Genomic DNA, 23,499 nt, shown 5'->3' with positions numbered 1-23,499 from the left:
ATAATCCCCACATATTTTTTTTTTTTAAATTAACCGCGAGATTGGGGTGTGGGTTTTATTTGCATCATGGTTGTCAACACACTCCTGGTTCACGTAGTTTTTGATGTTGGGTGTACAGTTATGCTTTGTATAACTGCAGATGGAAGAAAACTGCCCCCATACGTCATATTTAAATTCAGACTTTTAATACAAAACTGCTTTTACATTAAAAAAAAAACCAGTATTTTACATTATTGAAATTCGAATTTCATCGGCGTTATGATAGAACGCGTCTTCCGGAATGTGCAGGGGTAGCTTTCACACTTTCACTCATTTTGGTATGTCTACAGTGTGTTCCATAGTTGCTAAGTTTGAGTGAAATGGTAATTCGTTTGTATTCAGCTTTTTAAAGAACGCCACAATATCACACAGTAGGCAGTGTGCGGAGAAGCAGAATCCACTAACGCTGGCGATGCCAACAGTTGGCGAGAAAACGTGGCTCATAATTATAATCAATTTGTATGCACCAAGCAATACTGTCAATGCTGATGAAACTGCATCTTTTTCTTTCATGCCAAGATCAGACTTACAGTTTTAAAGGAGATGGGGTCACTGTACTGTGTTGCAATGCAGACGGAAGTGAAAGATTTATTTCCCTCATCATAGGAAAGTTTGATAAGCCACAATGTTTCCATGCAAGTACAAGGAATCTGAAAATGCAAACAGTGCAGCAATTCAAAAAGTAAGGCATTTGCACAGGGGAGCCAGCATAATTTGTCCTTATCTTTGAACCTTGTTTTTTTTTTTTTTTTTTTTGCCAGTGATTTATTCAAGTGCTTTATTTGAATAATGTAAATGCATCTTGTTGGATACATTCTGGAAATAGTTTTTTCTGTGGCATTTGAAAGGTTTAAACTGTGAATCAAGAAAACAGAAAAGTTGGTATGGAAATCAGCCCATGAATTAATGGGTCTTAGAACACTTTGTGACATGGCAATGGTTGGTATTTCTGAATTACAAGAGAAGTGCCATGGCAGGAAATTGTACAAGAATAGAGTCACTGTCCTGTGTTGCGATGCAGATGGAACCAAGAGACTTCATACTTCCTCCCCTCATCCTAGGAAAGTTCGATAAGCCACGATGTTTCCGTGCAAGTACAAGGCATCTAAAATGCAAACAGGACAGTAATCCAATAATAAAGCACTTGCATAGGGGAGCCAGCATAGATTTCTCCTCGTCTTTGAATATATGTTTTCCTCTCTTTCGTTAAGTGAGGTTATGTTTGCCAGTGAGTTATCCATGTGCATTATTTGAATACTGTAAATGTGGCTTGTTGGATACATTTTGGAAATAGTCTTTTTACATGGCATCTGAAAGGTTTAAACTGTGAATCAATGTTAACTGCATGTAGTAACAGGGGTCTTAGAATATTTTGTGTTGCGACAAGGGTTTATATTTTTGAATTACGAGTTGGCAGCTAATTCAAAATCACGTAATTCAAAGTCACATTTTTGCGTCCCTACGATTTTGAATTAACAAGGTTTTACTGTATCGCAAAACTAACAAACGAGTTTGCAGGTGTGTGTGCTTCAAGTGTTTACATTGCACGAAAAGAATTAAAAAGAGATCGCACGTGAGAAGTGTTTTAGACGTACAGTGTGACGAATTTGTAATTTAGGATAGGATTCTAGTGATGCAAGAGACAAAGAATCTTCCAATCTACAGCGAATCGAGCCTATTGCAAGTTCAGATTAATAAAATACCTGTCGTAAGAAGGCCTACTTGCTAATTTTCATGGCAAATATATTGTATAGCAGTGATAATGCATTTTTATCATCTCAAATATGCTCAGGCAAAGTAGCTATATCTGTCATGTTCATATTTGCGTAAAAACCACACAGAACTCGAGGAATGATATGACAGGTTTGTTTATGCCTACATTACTCTTTCGATGGAAGGAATTTTCATTCATTTAATTTTTTCAAAATGAACCTTCCTAAAATTAGTGTGTGTGGATTATTCGGCGGCAGGGATTATACACATAAATATGGTGCCTAGGGCGTGAATTAATGCAGAATACAAGGCTGGACATGAAGATTAGCAAGAGGGTGCAATAAGTCAATGCATTTTACCAGAGTGTAAGAAACCTTGTCTGGAATAAGTACCAAAGAAGTTACAGAAATAATGTATAAAACGTATTGTACACCCGTATTGACTTACACGACTGGGATTTGGACAATGACAAGTAGGGAGGAGAGTAGAATTCAAGCCAGTGAAATTAAATAACTAAGAAGTATGTTATGAAAGACAGAGTGAGAAACAAAGATGTTAGAAAGGAAGTCTGAATAGAAAACCTAAATGAGAGAATTGATAGGAATAAACTAAGATGGTTTGGACATGTAAAGAGGATAGAAGAGAAAAGAATACCAAAACAGATGATGGAGATGAAGTTTGAAGGAAAGATGTAGAGAGAGACCTAGAACAAGATGGATCAATTCATTAAAGAAGAGTGCAAGAAGAAGAAACCAGGGCTGGGACAAACTGATGGAAGAGGAATGGAGGAAGGAGAGAGGAAGGTGGAGAAGTGCCATAAATGCCCTGACCTGGCAGAAGGTGGATATGGGGAAAGGATGATGAATATTCGTGAGTACAAGTGAGACATACTTTGAATATGAATACACTAATAAAATGTAAATTATAAGATTAAGAATGTGTGCCCAGATCCCTCAACAGGTTTTAATTCCTTAAATGCAAACTAAATACAATGAACAGAAAGCAACTTGCATCCACATAACAACAATTACACAGATTGGTGTTGTCTTCTAGCATATCAAACTGTGGTTGCATTTTGACAAGTGCAGATGTTTCCCCTACTCAAAGAGCAGGCATTATCAAGACAATACTTGTTATATGTATACAGAAATGCAAGAATTCACTCTCCAGTTCAAAATACTTTAGAATTGATATGAGGGCCGAACTGGTGGCTGTTTCTGGATATTGAAAGTCAGACTCTGTTTATAGAAAAGAAAAAAAATTATCAGTATTGACTATTTGATATTTAACCCTCGACAGGTGTTGTGGGGTCTTTAAAGATACCAATGACTTTTTACACCCCTGGCGCTCCCTCTGCATTCCATTCTGGCTATCACCAATCACTTAGTGCAAAGTCAATTGCTCTCTTGAATTGTAGCTTTTAATAAATATTGGTTTTCTCAGGAACTTGATTTAAATATTGTGCGGTGCCGTTTATGACCCCACAATGGCATTTGTGTTACGAAGTTTATCGTGACTTAAAATTGTGTAAGTGTTCATATTTCATTCGAAGTGTGTGTTTGATACTTTTTCTTCATGTAAGCCTTGCTACGGCTTCCATATCTCGCCCTGGCATGTCAGTGTGTGATCCTAGGATAAGGATGCGCAGACGATCTCTCGCTATTTTCTTCACCATCCTCAATATTATTGGAATAAATTCTTTCGTTGTACAGACATCGCTCGAAAACTACATGCCTGTCACTAGCTCTCAGTTTCTATAAACACTGGACAGACAGTTAACTGAACTCTACATCAATGAAAAACTTGTCAATGACAGACTTCCGAAAGAACTGCGAATGGGATTGTCAAGAAATTTTTATAAGAAAACTGTTCCAAAGGTGCAATCATCTAATCAAAACTCAAAAAGGAAGTGATGTGCACTGTGTCCTCGCTCTGCTGAAAAAATAAATAAATATCAGTACTGTGTGAAATGTGACCATCCAACTTGTCAAACTTGCTGTTCCATGGTGTATAAGGTTTGGGGAGAAGAAGACATTTAGTGGGTTTTTAGTGGTTGTGAAAATGACGTAAATGACTGTGAGATTCAGTTTTATCAGTTTTGTATTCTATAATATTTAAAATGTACCTTTAAATTTGCTTTGGAGCAATGAACATTTAAAATTTGTTTTCATTTAAGTTTAATTCATGGGAGTGCGATTTTCTTTTAAAATCAGTGACGGTAAAACAATTGTGCATTATCACACAATCTATAATCAGTAAAGATATTAATTTCTCATGGTAGGTAATGCAAAATGTATCAGGAAACATAATAGAAGTGTATTTATTTTTGAAACTTAAATAAAAGGAGTTTGTGGTCCTCCATTCTACGGTATAATTTTCGACACCACAAAGCCATTTACATACCAAAGTCTCACAATGCCAGTCGAGGATTAAGAAATTGCTGGCTTTTACAAATACACTTTCAGTATAAAAATATAAATTAAACAAAATTTAAATGTAATTATTTTGTTTTCCAACAACATTTATTTTCCCATGGGAAATATGAAAAGTATACTAGAATTGTATCTTCTCAAACTACCCAAGCACCAGTTTAGAAAAAAACATTATGTAATGTTGATATTATTTGTGGAATGTTTATTTACTTAACTGAGACAATCCCAAATCTTTCTTGCTCCATCACCTAGCTTACATGGGCCTGGCAATTTTCAAACTTTGTTACAGGGTTGGGGACTGCAACCTACATATTGCTTAATCAAAATAGGATTAAGACTTGCATTTCAAAAGGACAAGACAAATTTTAGAAAATAATTTATGAGTGCTAAATTATACATAACTACAAAATATGAACATACAAACAATACAATAAATATAAATTCACAAACATTAGAGCGAGGAACTATTGTATCACCAAGGACTGACAAACTGAGGAATCACAGATACAGTGTGCAACTGTACTTAGCAACAGAGCCAGATGACAGAGCACCGGACATAAATGAGAAGTAGTTCCTGGCATGGTCGATGCAATCGTATTTTAAACAAGTAATGCCAATTTAATGTGCTATTATACTATACTAGTGTCAACTGTGCACCTCATTTTCCAATATGATTTTCAAGAAAATAGGATGTGAGATACACATGTAAATGCGTGATGAACACTCCTTACTGTATGAGTTAATGTGTATGTATGTTTAGTCCTCAGCCCGAAGGCTGGTTGGATCCTCAACAGCTCCGCCATCAGCTGTCATAGATGGCCTAGGCATCACTGAAGAGGCGTACTAGGTAAATGAAGGGCGAGGTAGTTTCCCGTTGCTTTCCTCACCGAGCCAGAAGTTGCTATTACATATCAGTCTGCCAAGCCCACTGAAATGCATGCACCAACTGACCCTATGAGCAATATTTTCACACCATTCATAGCAGGGACTGGCTGCAGAAGGAATGGCATAGCAATTTAAATGTCTGAATAATATTTGATAAGAAAAATTAGCTCAGTGGCTTAGTTACTGGCTTCTCATCCAGAAGGCTGAGGCTTGAATCCCAGTTGATCCTGGGCTGAGATTTTCATCTCAAAATTTATGTGGCATCGGAAAGGACATCTGGCCTTAAAAACAAAGCCAAAACCAAAATGAGCCTGGGTGGCTCCAGAGTTCCCAGAAGTAGATGGGATAAGATGAAGAAAGTCCAGCTCCATTGCTAAATGGTTAGCATGCTGGTCTTTGGTCCAAGGGGCCCCAGGTTCTATTCCCGGCTGGGCATTAGAATTCATCATCGGTAGGGCCTCATTCTCACAGACACGCAGGTCATCTATACAGTGTCAACTCAAAAGACCTGCACCAGGCCTCCTCAGAGGCCACATACCATTATTACAGCTGAAAGAAGATTTTACACTCAAAATGTTGAATCCCAAATACAAAATTAAGTCTCCTATGACAGGTAATGTACATATGTCAGATATTCATTATGACAGTAACCATCATCTCAGTGAATGCAGAAAATACTGTATATCACAACCATAAGAGGAACTGCTACAAGATCTGTGTATCAAAAGACTTTCATCCAAAAAGTAATAAAGGAGCTTTCTTTGCAAAGCACAATGCAGAGTATTTAGTGCAAAATACCATTAAGTTAATACTATTCTTAACTTCATCTGTATCTTCCCTTTGACCAACAGTTGCCTACTGAATTATCAAGTTCTAAAATATTAATTAAAGATACAACACCATAAACCAGAGGAGTAATTACATGCAGATTATTAGTAATACAGGAGAACAGCAGATGGAATAAAGCCCAGCAGTAATATAAAATTCTCAACAAATTAGTTTGAAGAACGGATGCAAGAATACCAATTTACAATTGGCCCCAATGGAAGATTTAAGTTCACCATACAATTAAAATTTAAAGTTTTCAATTCACATAACATTCAAAGTGAATGAACTATTTACAATATGTTCCCTCGCTTATGAATCTTCTGTTCCCCTTCCATTGTGATTATTGATTAAAATGTTAGTAATTAAAAGATGAGCACCTCCAATACCTGCAGGTCCTCACAGCACATAGCAGGAAGTGTAGTTAAGATGGAGTGGATGTCCTCGGTTCGGAAGTCTTCCATGTCAACTTCTGCCAAATTGGCATCCAGGTTCCTGGCCATGTCTTCATAGTACGTGGGGTCATCACATGCATGCGATGTGGCCAAAGAGGACAGGACACTGACATGGTGATGGGGGGCGGCCGATCCGTCCCGATATCTGAAATTATAGAATATCAAGTTACTTAAGAATTGGTCCATGTAGTTCCTGCAGCCTTCTGATCATCAGATAATTGTACGACTCTGTATAAAATTATCATAAAATTTTTTGTTATGTGTATTATGTTGCACTGACACAGATAGATTGGAGATCTGAAGCAGAACCCAGGTTCTTCAATCTTGAATTTCTCTGGAGAACTTTCTCCAATTTATCATGTTAACAGGTTATAAAATCAGTAAATGAGAATCTGAACTCTATTTTATTTTGACTGTTAAAATACTACAAAGAACAGACCAGCAGAGGTCTTAAAATTCATGACAATCTCTCCCCTACTTACACAGAAAATTCAGGTGCACTTAAACTACAAAGAACTTAATTTTATAAAATATTTTAAAATCTATGTACAATAGAAAAAAATAGAAATGAAAACTAACTCCTGCACTCATAAAACATTGAAAGTGGGCATACATAAAAATAAAACAAAAATATATATGGCAGAGGTAGCATTGTCACATGACAAATCTGGAATCAGCTAGGAGCATGCCCTTCCCCTTTTTGACCATCTTGGTGTAGCAATGAGTGCCAGGACACGGTGCTAGTTCAGATGGCTCTAGATTTGATGGCACTGCTGGTGTATGTTATTCTGGGCACATTGAATCACTGGTTAGGTCCAAATTTGACAGTTCCTTTTGGTGTCAAAACCAAAATTGAACATAGTCGGTTAATGTGCTTTTCTTTACTTGTTCTCCCTGAATCCAGATTGACAAGGTAGTGTCAATTCCCCAGTTTCCTTTGTACTTTTCCGAACTTCTAGACATCCTTGTTGATGAAAGTGCAGACTTGGACTCTCTACCGCACCTGAAAGGAACAAGCTGGGGCAGCATTCAGTTGTGAAGGCTGAGGATAATACGGGAAGATCGCATTCAGTCAAATCTGGTTTCTTCTATTCAGGTACAATTCAGCAGGAGATTGCCATAGGCCAATGGTGTTGCCCTATACTGGAAAACTATGTTTCTTACATTGTTCTAGATTGTACCATTTTCGTTTGTTGCAGCTATTAGTTTCTTCTTAAGCTAGGCCGTTTGTAGAGGAATGTCCAGGAGCGATAAACTTATGAAAAATTCCATTAGATGTACAATATGTGTGAAACTCGTCACTTTAAAAGACTGATGTATTATCTGACACAATGATTAGTGAGATATCTATAAGTTGCAAAAACCGAACTAAAAAGTAAACTGTGAATTAGTAGGTGCCTACTTGATATCTTTCATTTTGACCGATTTTGATTTTCTGTCTACACAAACCAAAAAGCATGAATTTTCAAAGTGACCAGCATAATCAATATGTATTCTTTCCCAGTTTTCTGCTGGGGGATGCCCAGGCCAAGAACAGCCTGTACTGGTATGGAACAAACATATGAATACAATGAGAGATTTAGGTTAGATTACAGAACATTTGAATATGTGCTTGATAGGATAGGTGATATTTTATAATGCTCCACTGCAAGGAATGAAGCACTAACCTCAAAACAACAGCTTCATATTGCACTCCACTGGTTAGGTAGTGGTGCATAGTATCACTTTGTTTCTGATATGCATGGTGAAGTACTTTCAGTTTCGTTTTGGTGATCTGATCGCTTCATATCATTTCAGTGTACAACTGGTTAACTTTACCTCCTATTAGCTCATCACTGGATGGAATAGCGTACTGAAGTGGACCATGTAATAGGCAATCAATATTTTGATTCTCTTTCCCCCTTCTTGAATTGTACACAATAATTAAAACCACAAAGGAATTATGTATATCACAAAAAGCAAACAGATATCATAAAAGTGCAGCTGCCACACTGTATGGAAGAATGAGACATGAAAGGTTAAGTGGCAAAAATGCCTTTTTCATGTGTTCAGTGGATTGCATTTTTAGAAGATAATTTTGAACATAAATGTTATGACAGTTGTTTAGAAAAATTAATCCACATCCTATAAAACTACCATCTATGATACTGTACACCGATTTCATGATGTGGGCTCCATGGATGACAGACAACGAAGTAGGACACCTAAGTTTATCACAGAGGCTTAGTTCGTAAATTTCAGCAGCACACTGTCCGACTTGTTGGCTGAATGGTCAGCGTACTGGCCTTCGGTTCAGGTTCAGAAGGTCCCGGGAAGTGAAGGCACCATATTTAGAGAAACATCGCCATTACTACCAGTGGTTTCGTACCTTCACATGCAACAATATAACCATACTGAACAATACCTTTTTCATAGATGAAGCAAGGTTCCATCTCTGTGGCTATGTTAACTGTCTGAACACCAGAATTTACCTTGCCATGAAGTACATCTTCACTGAGAAAAAATCTGTGTTAGGGTGCCACATCATGAAGAGGAATTGTTGAATTCCTGTACAGAGATAATGCACAACAGTTTGTTGGTTTATTAGAGGAGGATGAGTGCAACTGCTAGTTCTGGTAAGAGGATGCCACTTGTTAAACTGCTAATAAGACTACAGCAATCTACAAAGTTTTCCCGGTGATGGATAAGCCCGAGGAATTTGTGGTGCCCTTGTTCACCGTATTTGATTTCTCCAGATCTTTTTTTCTGTGCGGTCTTTTAGAAGAATGAGTGTACAGCATTCATTACATGAACTCAAGCAGAAAATTTCTAAATGAATTGTAGAAATAACACCATGAAGTTAGTGCCGCAAAACATGTGTAGACGTATAGAATTGTGCCTGCAAGAAAACAGTCGTCATTTCCAACATTTCTTGTGAACTGCAACTGCAGAAAGGAAATATGCGGGAAATGGGTTAGTGTTGTGTATTTATTATTCTCAACACTTCCAGAACACCTCCGTCAAAATTTAAAATGTATTTTTCTTCACTTAAAAGTATGGCCAGCCCCGTGGTGTAGGGGTAGTGTGCCTGGCTCTTACTCGAAGGCCCCGGGTTCGATTCCCAGCCAGGTCAGGAATTTTTACCTGGACCTGAGGGCTGGTTCGAGATCCACTCAGCCTACGTGATTAGAATTGAGGAGCTGTCTGACGGTGAGATAGTGGCCCCGGTCTAGAAATCCAAGAATAACGACCGAGAGGATTTGTCGTGCTGACCACACGACACCTCGTAATCTGCAGGCCTTCGGGCTGAGCAGTGGTCACTTGGTAGGCCAAGGCCCTTCAAGGGCTATAGTGCCATGGGAGGGGTGGGGGGGGGGGGGTTAAAGGTATGAGCATAACAATTACATGTGATCACTACATGTGAAAGAAAGAAAAATCAGAAATGTTGAGTGTGTTGACTTTATGAAATCCCTATATAATATAACCCAGAGATAAGATAGAACCAGAAGAGTCACCAACAGTCTAATAAAATGCCTGATCCCCAGCTGGTTGGTTGGTCAATCGCACTGCCCCACCCTTACCTTATGACTGTCAGATGCAAAGATAATGCCCAGACACTTGGAAATGTTTCACATGCACGAGGTACTAAGTGTACATTTTGTACTACGCAGCGTTTGGCCAGTCCTGCCATAAAGCAAGAAACCATGCTCTTCAAAGCAAGGTTATTAAAAAAAATAAAAAATATTCTACCATTCTACATTAACATAGAAAGGGGGCGCGATTGACAACCGAAGTTTGAAGCCTGGTCAACCCTGGGTTGAAATTTCATCTGACATATCATGTGGCATCAGGAAGGGCATCTAGCCTTAAACCCCAAATCAAAGCCCAAACGAGCCTGAGAAGTTCCAGTGAACTCAGAAATAACTAGAATAACTTTAAAAAAAGTTTCATTTTGTAGATTTACATAGAAGAAAATCATCATTAATAAATATTTCAGAAAAAAAATTAAAATGAAAATAGCTTTGCAAATTAAAATAACATAAAATTTTAAGAACAGATGAAAAATGAAGAATAATTGCTACCTGGTAACTGTTCGAATCATTTTATACATCATGTAAATGACTGGAAAGAATTTATATGAAAGTCTTCAATACAAGAAGAGCTACTGTACAGCTTTACTGAATCCTTGAAAATTATATAAAGAATTGTATGAACAGGATCATTATTGCATGGCCTTGACTGTTGCTTACAAGTCCTTTGATTCATGTCATTGCGGTATGATAAACACAATTTATAACAATCCATTCTTCCTGTTGCTTACAAGTCCTTTGATTCATGTCATTGCGGTATGATAAACACAATTTATAACAATCCATTCTTCCTATCAGTCAACACTGGGGTCAAGGCTCCTAATAGTGAAACTGAGAGAACCTAATGTAGATGGATTATGGAGTCCAGAGAGAGCACAGAAACTGGCTACCAGGCCTAGCGCTACCCAAAACTTCTAGGTAAAAACAGGTTATACTCAGATACAGCTTTAACTGCATAATATGTGATCTATCTAACCCCATTTTTGGATAAAACAATTCAACTACTTTAGGCAAACACTTATATGTTTTTTTAATTAAACAAACAAAATTCTGATGCAGAGAGGTTACACAAGAATGAAAATAAAATATGAAGAAGAAAAAATGTAAGGTGGTAAGGAAAATAATGTAAGAAGTCATACAACCATGAAACAAGATAAATTACAATAGCGAGATTAATGAGATAATTAAAAAATTATTATAATTTTTCTTCACTCCTCATTTCCCTAGTACGCCTCTTCAGTGACGCCTAAGCTATTTGTGACAGCTGTTGGCAGAACTGCAGAGGATCAAACCAGCCTTCGGGCTGAATACCCAACATACACAACACATACATTATAATTTTAAAAATTAACTCTGAATAACCTCAAGTGTGACAATCAGGCCTTTAATTCTTTTGAACTAAATCACATTCATTACTTTTTTTTACTTCAAACATAAACCTTCTGACACAAACTGAGATTAACTTATAAGAGAATTAAAGTAAAATATGAAACAAAAATATGGAATACTGAGGCATATTAAGTATGTTAACGAATAACCAGAAACAAGAGGAATAGCAATGAAGATACAGTGTACTACTACTATTCTTTATTTGTTCATGCAAGATAAGCTGGAATGGTATTTTGAGGTGCAAAGTGTTCCAGCAGCTCAACACTTACACTGCTTTGTTTACAGAAGTTACACCTTTTACATCCCTGTCCCCCTACAACAGACGGAGCAGTCGCTGACTAGTATATTGTTTCTTCGTTAGTTTTAAGTTACTAGCTCATGTACCCATGCTTGGCTATGGAATTCTTGGTAAAATACAATACACATTGTAAGGCTTAATTAGTTTGCATTGCTCTTAGCGTTACCCAAGAAGCACCACGGAAAGGCCAACATATGTTATTTTACACGTAAAGTCTGAGTTGGGGAGTTTTCATTACAATGGCAGGCCCCATTTCCTACTGCCAGACACAGTCAAGTTTGGGAGTTTAAATTATAATGGCAGGTTCCCTTGCCTACTGCCAGTCACAATCGATTTGGAGAGTTTTCATTACAAAGGCAGGCCTCCTTTCCTACTTCCAGTCACATTTGAGTTGGAGAGTTTTCAATATAATATCAGGTGCCCTTGCCTACTGCCAGTCATAACTGAATTGCATAGTTGTTATTATAAAGGCAGATCCCCTTGCCTACTGCCTTTCACATTATACTGTCCAGGGTGGTGGTTGTGGTTGAAGTCGCAATCCAGTTGGGAAGTTTTCATTATAATGGCAGGTGTCCTTTATTCCTTTTTTTTCTATTTGCTTTACGTCACATGACACAGGTAGGTCTTATAGTGACGATGGGATTGGAAAGGCCTAGGAATGGGAAGGAAGCGGTTGTGGCCTTAATTAAGGTATTTGCCTGGTATGAAAATGGGAAACCACAGAAAACCCTTTTCAGGACTGCCAACAGTGGGGTTCAAACCCATCTCCCGATTACTGGATACTGGCCGCACTTAAGTGACTGCAGCTATTGAGCTCGGTCCCTTGATTACTACCAGCCATAATCAACTCGGGGAGTATTCATTACAAAGGCAGGCCCCTTTCCTACTTCCAGTCACATTCAAGTTGGGGAGTTTTCATAATAATCGTAGGCCCCTGTTTCCTACTGTCAGTCACAATTGAGATGGGGAGTTTCAGTATAATGGCAGACCTTCTTGCCTGCTGCCAGTCACAATTGAGCCAGGGTGTGTTTTCATTATAATGGCAGGTCTTTTCTTCTGCCTGTCTAAGGTGGTCATTGAAGTCATCTTGTTCTATAAAACTTCTTTCTTAACTACATTTTTCGTTCATCCCTGTGGCTACAGAATCACAAAGCTGTCAGTAGAGCTTACACATGGACAGGCTACATATAACTGGCCAAGGGAAAAACAATCATTCCAAAATCCACACCAGCAACTTTTAAAGACTTCCCCTGAGTTTTGTTTATTGTCACTGTGAAGCATACATTAACGGGAAATTGCAGTTGTTTGAATAGGAAGTGGTAGTCAGAGGGAATCAAAGGAATGCAAGGGATAACAACTGTTTCTCCCGTACTCTGTCCCATGAAGATGGTTGTTTCGATTACATTACTTTGTAAATACTTCACTTACAGCCTGGTGCATGACAAAGCTTAGGAGATATCAGATTCTGTAGCAGCATTATAGGCGTTCCAACTTTCAGACTGAGATTGTGAGGTGGAAACCTGGTGGATTTAAAGTATGGAGGAACACCACAGGGTAGTGGACCACGTCCTCTATTTCCATCACGAAGTCCACAAACTTATATCTCACCATCTTAGTTGGAAGTTTGTCCTATAAGGAGTCATTGATACTCACTGTGGTGCCATTCTCAGGCATGAGAATAGCTCTCTCCATGCCTAACAAACCCTATTATGGAAAACAGAGTTAACTATGAGAAACAGGAACTACAGTGTACAGGAGCTGTAGGTAAACAGAAAGAAAAACCTTAAGAAAAAGAAAAGAAGAAAAGGTGATGTATATGACGAATAATAATCACTTCAATGAGCTGCATGAAGCAGTATGATAGAACGCAGAAGTACGTCTGATCGTACTGCTGTAAATGAGATGGCTGCACACAGAAACTCATCTGTACCAGTACTTTTCTAGGTACAGAAGATCGATATGTACGAGGAAAGGGAATAGAGTCAGCTACGAATAACAGGAGCTACTGTATACAGAAGCTCTAGGAAAGCCTGAAACAATACCATAGCGTTGTGACCAAGCAAGTGCCTACACGGCTTCGGCCAGGTAGCTATCAACTTGCATTCGGGAGATAGTGGATTCAAACCCCACTGTTGGTAGCTCTGAAGATGTTTTTCCATTATTTTCCCATCTGCACAGCTTGCATTTGGGAGATAGTGGATTCAAACCCCACTGTTGGCAGCTCTGAAGATGTTTTATCATGATTTCCCCATATGCACACCATGCAAATGCTGGGACTGTACCTTAAGGCCACGGTTACTTCTTTACCACTCCTAACACTTTCCCACCCCACTGTCGCAATAAGACAGTGTCAGTGCGACGAAAAGCAAATTGTAAAAATAAAGAAAAGGCAGAAAAGACAGTTTTGTGACCAAAATGACACAACTGACAGTGAGCACCATGAACATCTTTCACAGAATATCTTCTTCCTGCAGTCTCTCCTCATGTCTTACACAACCCGCCCAAGCGGAAATTGTAATATTGATCGTCTTGTTTGTGAGTCTGTCAACATATGCTCTCCAGCACTTTTGACTGTAGAGCGGTGCAGCGTGGTGCCAATATCTAAAATTTAAAAAAGTTGGTTTTAGGGCCCAATGTGGCATACCAGGATTTGTTCCTCTCGTAGTAAGATTTTAAATGAGTTTTGTCTCGTCCCTCTATGACAAATTTGATTTTCACCTATGTTAGCCCATGCTACTGTGATGAAGGACCTAAGTCTATGACAGAAGCTGAATTTTGAAAAATTCCTTCTTAGTGCACCTCTAGTCCAAGAGATGAACCATTGTTCCTAATTTCAGCTTTCTAGGGCTTTTGGATCTGGAGATACAGTGATCCACGAGTATATTTTATACAGGGTGTCTGAAAATAAGTTACAGAAAATTTATGGGCATAATAAACCCAAAAATATAAGAGAGGATCCGCCGCCCATTTTTCCCCTAACTCTTTAGTTAATCGCCGGGGGTAACTGGTTCATATGTCTTATGTCCTGCTCCGGAGTGCATTGAATTCACAACAGAACGTTAGCAGTGAAGAGTAATAATATTAGCATTCAAAATTTCCAATTAAAATGTGTGGGGACGCAGAAATTGTCAGAATATCTTCCAGTGAACAGAGTATAGACATGAGCGCGAGACTAAGGAACGCACGGTATCAGCTGTTTACATATGCTGTGCAGTTGGCAAGCAGTACAGTAGTGTGCATTGCGTAACAACACATGTAGGGGAGGGAAGTGGACAAGTGGGGTATCGGGAAGGAGAAATTTAAAGCATCATTTCCTGTAAGTTTGTCCATGGGCCGCGTAAAGCATACTGCAACAATGAAATAAAAACTATTAATGTTCACAGTATGTACGATACATAAACTATTAACAGAATCCAATTATCATTAAAATATCTCCTCAATGGCCTAAGGACTCGAAAAGTCAAGCTGGGAAGGCCCAGCCTGTTACGTCAGGAAATCTAAATAACATGAAGATGTTTGGCATTAATATTGGTGTACATTTCTGATTAACACCCATCAAAACACAATAACAACATATGGATCTATTTTAGTTTTATTAGCCTATATCCTAGGATACTCTGTTCTACATAGTCTTTAAAACCTGTCAATACTGCAGGACGTGTTTGCAATGTTTACTTTTATTACGTAAGTTATGTTACATGGGTATGTCATTTCAGTAATTATCTTTTAGCATGGTGCACTTTGACATGCACGAAATGTACTGTGTTTACCGACATGCTCCATAAAACCAATGCACTGTGTTCACCCGAAACCAGCAGGAGTTTTACAACTAGTATTCTAGGTTTGTGCGTCAGGCAGTTCAGGATACCTTGGCGCATAATAATAATAATAATAATAATAATAATAATAATAATAATGAGAATAAAGACGCTACATTATGTGAACATGGTGATCAGATGTTGCTCAGTGACACACCGCCAGTACAGTACTAGCAAGGCTGCACGCGAGCGAGCGACACGTCAGTATACTACAGGTTATATATACTATGGTAACACACCGTCCAATGTTATCAAGCAAGACAGCATGGACGGCTACGCGCTGCACTGGCTGATACAGGAGTTGCTCACGACTGAACTTACATTTCTTTGTTGATTTTCGGGTGAGCTTTCACTAGGAGGAAATAAAAAATACCACAGATCGATTTTTGTTTCAGAATACTATGTCCTCTTACAATTTCCGTAACCTATTTTCAGACAAAGCAAAACCTAGTTCCTTGTAAACAGTTCTTTGACAGTATCTTTCATTTCCTAGCTTGTATAATCATTCTATTACTGCAATCATCAACAGAATATTTCTATGAACTACTACTCTGTATATGATACACAGCAAGCCATAAGGTGATTTACCATTTCATTAACAGAGCAATGATATTGAATTCAAACCTTTTAGAATTAGAACAGTCCATCAGACTTTTTTTTTTTTCCTGGGGAAGAGGAGCGAGGTTTTTGCAAAATATAGGATTTCCTGCAGTATGACTCACTTCATATGACAAAATCAAAAGGATGTTATGCCTATCTTTTAAACTGGAGTAACCCCATGCAGTTCGAGAACAAAATGTAGTCTTGCTTACACTATTTCTGCTCAAAATATTTTTAGAAATTAATTCAATAAGTGACTTAGAGGTAATTTTTCAAGAATCACTCAGGCACAAAAAAGTAAGTTGTATATTATGTACATACAGTATTTCAGCCAAGCACATCTTCTTCCTCACAATATTTCTATTGTAAATTCATTCATACAAAATGTGACAAAGAATAGCACCACTAGTGTCTTACAAGATGTATGATCAATTATTACTTTGTATTCTAAGTTATAGCAGAGCTATATTGACATTAGTTAATGTACATACCCATAGTCCAGAAACCACTGATAGTCTGAGTTGTCTTGGACAAAGTCCACATCTTGGGACGATGCATTACTGACATAGCTGCCTGTTGTTTCGATGTGCTTGTCCACTGCATGGTTTGAGTTACAATCAGATTCTGGGCTATTCACAGGAGGAGGGCTGATGACTTCTTCGGTCATTCCTCTGTGCCCACTTCGTTGTAAGCCTGAAACAATCAATATCTTTTATTAACTAACTTTTGCCATAATGGGTTATTGAAGTAGAGGATTTGTGCACACGTATATCAGATAAAAACTAGAGTAATATGAACAATAAAATCAACCAACATATCTTTGCTAGCATATCAATAGAAAAGTGATGACTCAATAAACATAGACCAACAATATTTAAAATGGAACCTCTCACTTAAAATAAAATGGTCGGCAGAAACAATATGAATATTTATTTATTAGTACGAAACTTGCACAATGTGCAAAAACAATGTGCTCAGTTCAATCAAAGATAGCATCATTTTCTTGCACTGAAAGGAACGATATCTTCTGCATAGCTGGTCACACCACATACATATGCAATTTAAATCCGGTTCATGGTATTTCTTTCATTGACAAATTTTGTAATGAAAACTATGTGTAGCAAAGCGAGTCACTGAATGTTTCAGTTCATATCTACTATTTGCCCACTCCGTCGATATTACTGCATCAGTAGAGTAGAAGTCCTCTTCTTTCTCATTTCTTCCAAAAGTTCCTTGTAACTCATTGTATTGGGCAGATCCATCTGACGCCGTACATCTTCTACAAAGAAAGTCTCTCTCTTGTCATTTCATACACTAAACAAGATGGTGTAAATTTGTAGAATCCTAAAAATCTTTTCAGGTATATTGCTTTGACACACTCTATTTCGTTCAATTCATCTTTTGCTAGAGTAGAACGCAGCCTGGAAGGCGGTTTCGTTGCGCAGAGAGAGACAGAAGTATGAGGTGCGGTGATGCCAATGTGGCTACTCATAACAGCATGTATAAGTAAACATTTTTTCATCCAGTTATATCTTTAATTCCGAAGCGATGACCTATAATTTTTTCGGGCTTAAACGTTTCCTAAAAGTCCAAATTAATTTTTAACACCAAACCCCGCGAAAGTGTTGAGGAAAATTTTTGAGATATTAAGGAAGGTAAATATAAGGTGAGAGAAATTAAAGGCAAAGGGCAGAGAGCAAAACAACATGAATGTGTAAACACTTCTTCATCCAGTTATATCTTGAATTCCAAAGCGATGACCTATATGTTTTGTGGACTTAAACGTTTTCTAAAAGTCCAAATTAATTTTTAATATCAAACCCCGCGAAGGTGTTGAGGAAAATTTTCGAGATATTAAGGAAGGTAAATGGATGGTCCAGTTTCAATGCCGTAGGATATTCGCCATTTTTATACATATCAAATATTGTTGTATGCAGAACATTTTTATTGACCTCACTTGACCTTCTTCCTTAAAGGGTTCGTCTCTGGCGACCTGAACACTGCATTATTTTTATTTCCGAAGCTTGTTTTATCCTCTGTACTGTTTGCAGGCCGATACCACACGCGAGTGATGTCTTCTTTTGAAGCGTGGCAACATGGCATTCCTCACCTTCTCCGCCTACGAACGCCTGCTGCTGCATGCTTACCAAATGCAAATACACTTTAAATACCATTTCCCTCGCCTGTCGACGGAATACTTGTCTTTTTGCTCTTCCTGGATCTATCGTACACATGCAAATAGTTCCCTAAATTCGTTGATTATGATATTTACAAATAAAACTCTAAACATTCACTCGTGACCCACACAAACAGGCACCTCTTACTGAAATGATTCTATTGGCTCAGCGGAAAACACGTCATACTACAAAGTGTGTGAATGTTACTGCACAACCCTCTTCAAACCGCCTTCCGGGCTGCGTTCTACTCTAGTGGTTTAACGCCGATCAATCAATCAATCAATCAATCAATCAATCAATCAATCAATCAATCAATCAATCAATCAATCAATCAATCAATCAATCAATCCAATCACTACTGATCTGCATTTAGGGCAGTCGCCCAGGTGGCAGATTCCCTATCTCTTGTTTTCCTAGCCTTTCCTTACATGATAGCAAAGAAATGGGAAATTTATTGAACATCTCTCTTAGTAAGTTATTGCAATCCCTAACTCCTCTTCCTATAAACGAATATTTGCCCAATTTGTCCTCTTGAATTCCAACTTTACCTTCATATTGTGATCTTTCCTACTTTTAAAGACACCACGCAAACTTATTCGTCTACTGATGCCATTCTACGTCATCTCTCCACTGACAGCTCGGAACATACCACTTATGATGTAGATGTTGATTCCCATCCGATGGCCAAGCAGACATCAATTTTTTATAATGAGACAATGTCTCTCATAATGCATTGGTACTGCCGGTCGCTACAATTAGCCTACGCAGTGGCCTCCACGGTATGCACTAGACAGCGTCTTGGTGGGTGTGCTAGGTACCAACTGATGAGCCCAGCCTAGCACACGGGGACGAAACGCTGGCAACCAGAAATGAGCTGGAAAATTTATAATGTCCAATAACGGACCATTCATATTGGTATACATACCACTTAGTCGAGCAGCTTGTCTCCTTTCTCCCAAGTCTTACCATCCCAAACTTTGCAACATTTTTGTAACGCTACTCTTTTGTCGGAAATCACCCAGAACAAATCGAGCTGCTTTTCTTTGGATTTTTTCCAGTTCTTCAATCAAGTAATCCTGGTGAGGGTCCCATAAACTGGAACCATACTCTAGTTGGGGTCTTAGCACAGACTTATATGCCCTCTCCTTAACATTCTTACTGCAACCCCTAAATACCCTCATAACCATGTGCAGAGATCTGTATCGTTTATTTACAATCATTATTAATACATCAAAGGTTTTCAGTGGTGCAAAGATGGGAACGGGCTAGGAATGAGAAGGTAGAGTGATGTGGCCTTAGATAAGATATAGCCCCACGATTTGCCTGTTGTGAAAATTTCACATCTTGCTTGCTAAGATAGTCAGTCCCAAATATGTGCCAAACTATAAGCGACTACTGGTATTATTTTCTTCCTGAATAATACTCTTGCTATTTCCAATGAAATTTGATTAATGTGCCTGATGTCGTTTATTGCTATAATTCCCACTACAGTTCTCTCTTTAATATGTTCTGTGATCACTTTTCCTTGAGTCTGCAATGGTTACTCCCATGTATCATATTTATTAACTATGGCAATATTTGTGTCAACATATATGAAAGTTTCTCTGCCTCCCTTTATGAACAGCCCAGCTACAGTCTTACTTTTATTTATTTTTAACTGATTTACTTTAGACCATTTTGTTAATTTGTTCAAGGATTTCTGTAATTTGTCATGATATTGTGATAATAAGACCATGTCATCCACACAGAGTAATATCTTGACTTGATCTGAGATGCAGGCATGAACTATATCATGAGTTCCTACTTTAAACAATAATAGATTAATGGGGTCCGCTTCCGTGGTGTAGGGTTAGAGTGCCTGCCTCTTACCCGGAGGCCTTGGGTTTGATTCCCAGCCAGGTCAGGGATTTTTACCTGCATCTGAGGACTGGTTCCGTGGTGTAGGGTTAGAGTGCCTGCCTCTTACCCGGAGGCCTTGGGTTTGATTCCCAGCCAGGTCAGGAATTTTTACCTGCATCTGAGGACTGGTTCAAGGTCCACTCAGCCTACGTGATTAAAATTGAGGAGCTATCTGACATTGAGATAGGCTTCAAAACATAAATGATCGCATGCATTGACATACTTTTCTGATAACATGTTACTAAGGAGTCTTTAAGGTGTGGTGATTTCTGAGTATGCTTTCTACCTTATTCAATATAGTACTCCCACTGAATGAATTGAAAGCTTTTGAAAGGTCTATAAATAGCACATATAACTTCCATTTTGATCCGAAAGGCATTTCACCCCATGAAAAGTTGATCTTCCAGTTCCGAAACAAATTTTTCCTCAGAAATACAGTGTGCTACTGGCTTTTCTAGTCTATTTGATATTAGTTTAGTTATAATCTTGCATAATGTGCTTTCCAATCTGACTCCTTGATAAGAATCTGGACCATTTACACCTCCCTTCCCTTTATACAAGATTTTCGGGTGGATGTCATCTAAGATTATAAAAGAAATCACTCCTACTCTTATACATGTAGATAGCAAGGAGCCTCTGATTCTAGGAGGTGATTTTAACTGAAGACAAAAATGGAAAAACCTCAGCCATTATAAACTATCTAGAAGCAGAACAAGGACTTGCACTATACAATAAGAGAAGTGAAAAGACATACACTGGACCGAATGGAAGCAGCTGCATTGACTTGTTATTTAGTAATATGATAGGATTAGGAAAAAATGACAACAAATGTATTACATGGGGTAATCATAAGAAAACATCTTCCAGTGGAAGACTATAAAAGGAAATCGAAAGACCAAATATTCCAAAAAAATTATCCAGAAAACTGGATATGGAGAAACTAAAAGACAGCTTGTATAAAATACCCACTATATTACAACTAATTAATGACAATAATGCAGATTAACCACTGACAAGACTCAAGGAAATAATTAAACCAAGCTGTCAAAAAACAAACACGTATAACACAAGAAAAGCAAAACCTTGGTTTAATCAGATATGATACTTAGAAAAGATGGAAGCCATTGAAGCACTACACAGAACAAAGAATTCACCAAATGAGGAGAACCTACAAGAAACAACAAAAGAAGGTGGATATATACAATTAAGGAGGAAAAATGTATTCAGAAAGTAGAAGAAAAGATTATAGCACTAGCAAAGGAAAAACCATTCACAATCTCAAAAGCAAAACAATCAAAATTTCTTTGGTACCTACCAATACAATTGTGGGAGGCACATTTTACAGAAGTTCTACAATCAAAGGAAACCAGATAACAAAACTATGAAACAAGTGATTCCATACCAGAAGTGGACCTTTTCATGACAAGGAAAATAAAAGATATATTATAGTACGCGAACCTTTTCTCGATACCAAGTTCCGGTTCAGCACTAGGGAGCTCAGGAAACAAAAAAAATTTTGCGTACTATAGGCTACATGGAAGGAAGGAAAATCAGCTGGACACAATCATATTTATTATGAACACATCAAAGCCAGCTAGGTAATAGTGCAACGACAGACAATGGGGCTACTGAATAAATATCTTTTAGAAGAAAGTATACCAGCCAGATGGGGACCATCAGACTTTCTTTTACTCCTGTCATTACATCGCACTGACACAGATAGGTCTTATGGCAACTATGAGACAGGAAAGGGCTAAGAGTGGGAAGGAAGCAGCCGTGGCCATAATTAAGGTACCCCCAGCATTTGCCTCGTGTGAAAGTGGGAAACCATGGAAAACCATATTCGGGGCTGCCGACAATGGTATTCGGACCCACCATCTCCCGATAGCAAGCTCATAGCTGCACGCACCTAACCGCACGGCCAATTTGCTTGGTAAGACAATATAAATATTGTTATTACATTAAATAAATGATCTGAGATGAACATCATAGCAAGTAACCACAGATTGATACAAACAGTACTGGACCATGAATAAGAGAGGTGTCAAGCAGAAAAACAAATCTTGAAAAGAAAAAAATTCAAGTCAGTGTTCCTCAACAAGTCTGCATGCTCAGAGCTTTCAAAGAGAGCAAGTCAGTCCACGTCTTTTCTCAATGCAGAAGAGATGTAAAACCCTCATTCAATAATCTGCTGCAATACAGTATATGCAGATTTTTCAAAAGAATATCATTGTTACGATAGCAAAATTTTGTATCTTAAAATAGTTGTTGAAGGAATACCAACCCACAGCATACGGAGGTTATATCATCTGAGGTTCAATACCGTGAACTGTAGCAAAGAATTCTCATTCTTAATATGTGCTGTGGGTGAGTGTTTCTGTAACAATGTTTATAAGATATGAGGTTTTTCTATTTTGACGACGATATCTGGTCACTTTCTTTTTGCAAGCACGTAAACATAGCACTAACTCGTATAGATTTTCGATGAAGATGGTATTAGAAAGAGCTAAGACTGGGAAGGAAGCACCTCAGTCTTAACTAAGGTATACCCCCAGTATTTGCCTTATGGGAAACCATGGGGTTCAAACACACCATTTCCTGAATGCAAGCTTGAAGCTATGCGGTCTGTATCACACGGCCAAATCACTTTTGGTGATATCTGAATCATACATTGAACCTCTAATAAACTCTCCTTCACAAATACACTGAAGTTCTAAAAAATTGATAACTTTGTGAAGGGGAAAAAAAAAAAAAAAAAAGGAATATAGGCTACTCCAAATTATGCTAAGTTACCAAAGTACCAACCAATAATAATGTGAAATGCAAACTTCTATAAGTCGAATACAGTATGCATTTTCTTTTGTTCAACAGTTGAGTGAGCACTGAATGGCTGTACAAAACTTACAATTGCAAAATTTTAATTTTTGGGCAAAACAACAGACAATTTATTCTTCCCTAGTCTTTGTTTTTAGGTGAGAGGTTTGAAAGAGGAATAATATATATATAGATTTATTGTACAACCCTTTCTAATCAGAATAAATACATTTAATGACAACTGGTTTCAAGTATTTATTTTCCATTACAGTAAGTTATTTTATTGATGGAAGACTCAACAAGATTAAATTATCCTGCTTGTCCACATCAATCTTTATTCCATGCAGCAATATGGTAAATCATTCTTTGTTCCTCCATAGAAATAAAATGAAGGGATAGCCAATAATCTTCACCCAATAGGATCAGAGTTAAGTCAGAATATTTTACTTATGATCCTACGTTTGTGGGTTTGAGAATATTTGACTCATGATCCTACATTTGTAGGTTTGAGAATAATTGACTCATGATCCCACGTTTGTGGGTTTGATCCCAAGTAAAGCTCAGTAACTTCTTGGAGGGCAAAGTA

The 23,499-nt window shown here is 37.9% G+C and overlaps 1 protein-coding gene across 1 annotated transcript in view; it reads right to left on the bottom strand.

The window, feature by feature from the left end:
• The window catches only part of LOC136884906 (serine-rich adhesin for platelets), a 272,783-nt gene that overhangs the window by 74,450 nt on the left and 174,834 nt on the right, over positions 1-23,499 (bottom strand). The window contains exons 3-4 of the mRNA XM_067157214.2: positions 16,515-16,716; positions 6,284-6,494 (exon numbers count right to left, since the gene is read on the bottom strand). Of these exons, the coding sequence (XP_067013315.2) occupies positions 6,284-6,494; positions 16,515-16,716 (413 nt within the window). The remainder of the gene's footprint in view (positions 1-6,283; positions 6,495-16,514; positions 16,717-23,499) is intronic.

The sequence above is a fragment of the Anabrus simplex genome, chromosome 1 (assembly GCF_040414725.1).
Source record: "Anabrus simplex isolate iqAnaSimp1 chromosome 1, ASM4041472v1, whole genome shotgun sequence".
In the NCBI taxonomy this organism is placed as follows: Eukaryota; Metazoa; Arthropoda; class Insecta; order Orthoptera; family Tettigoniidae; genus Anabrus; species Anabrus simplex.
This window is presented reverse-complemented; position numbering and strand designations above follow the sequence as displayed.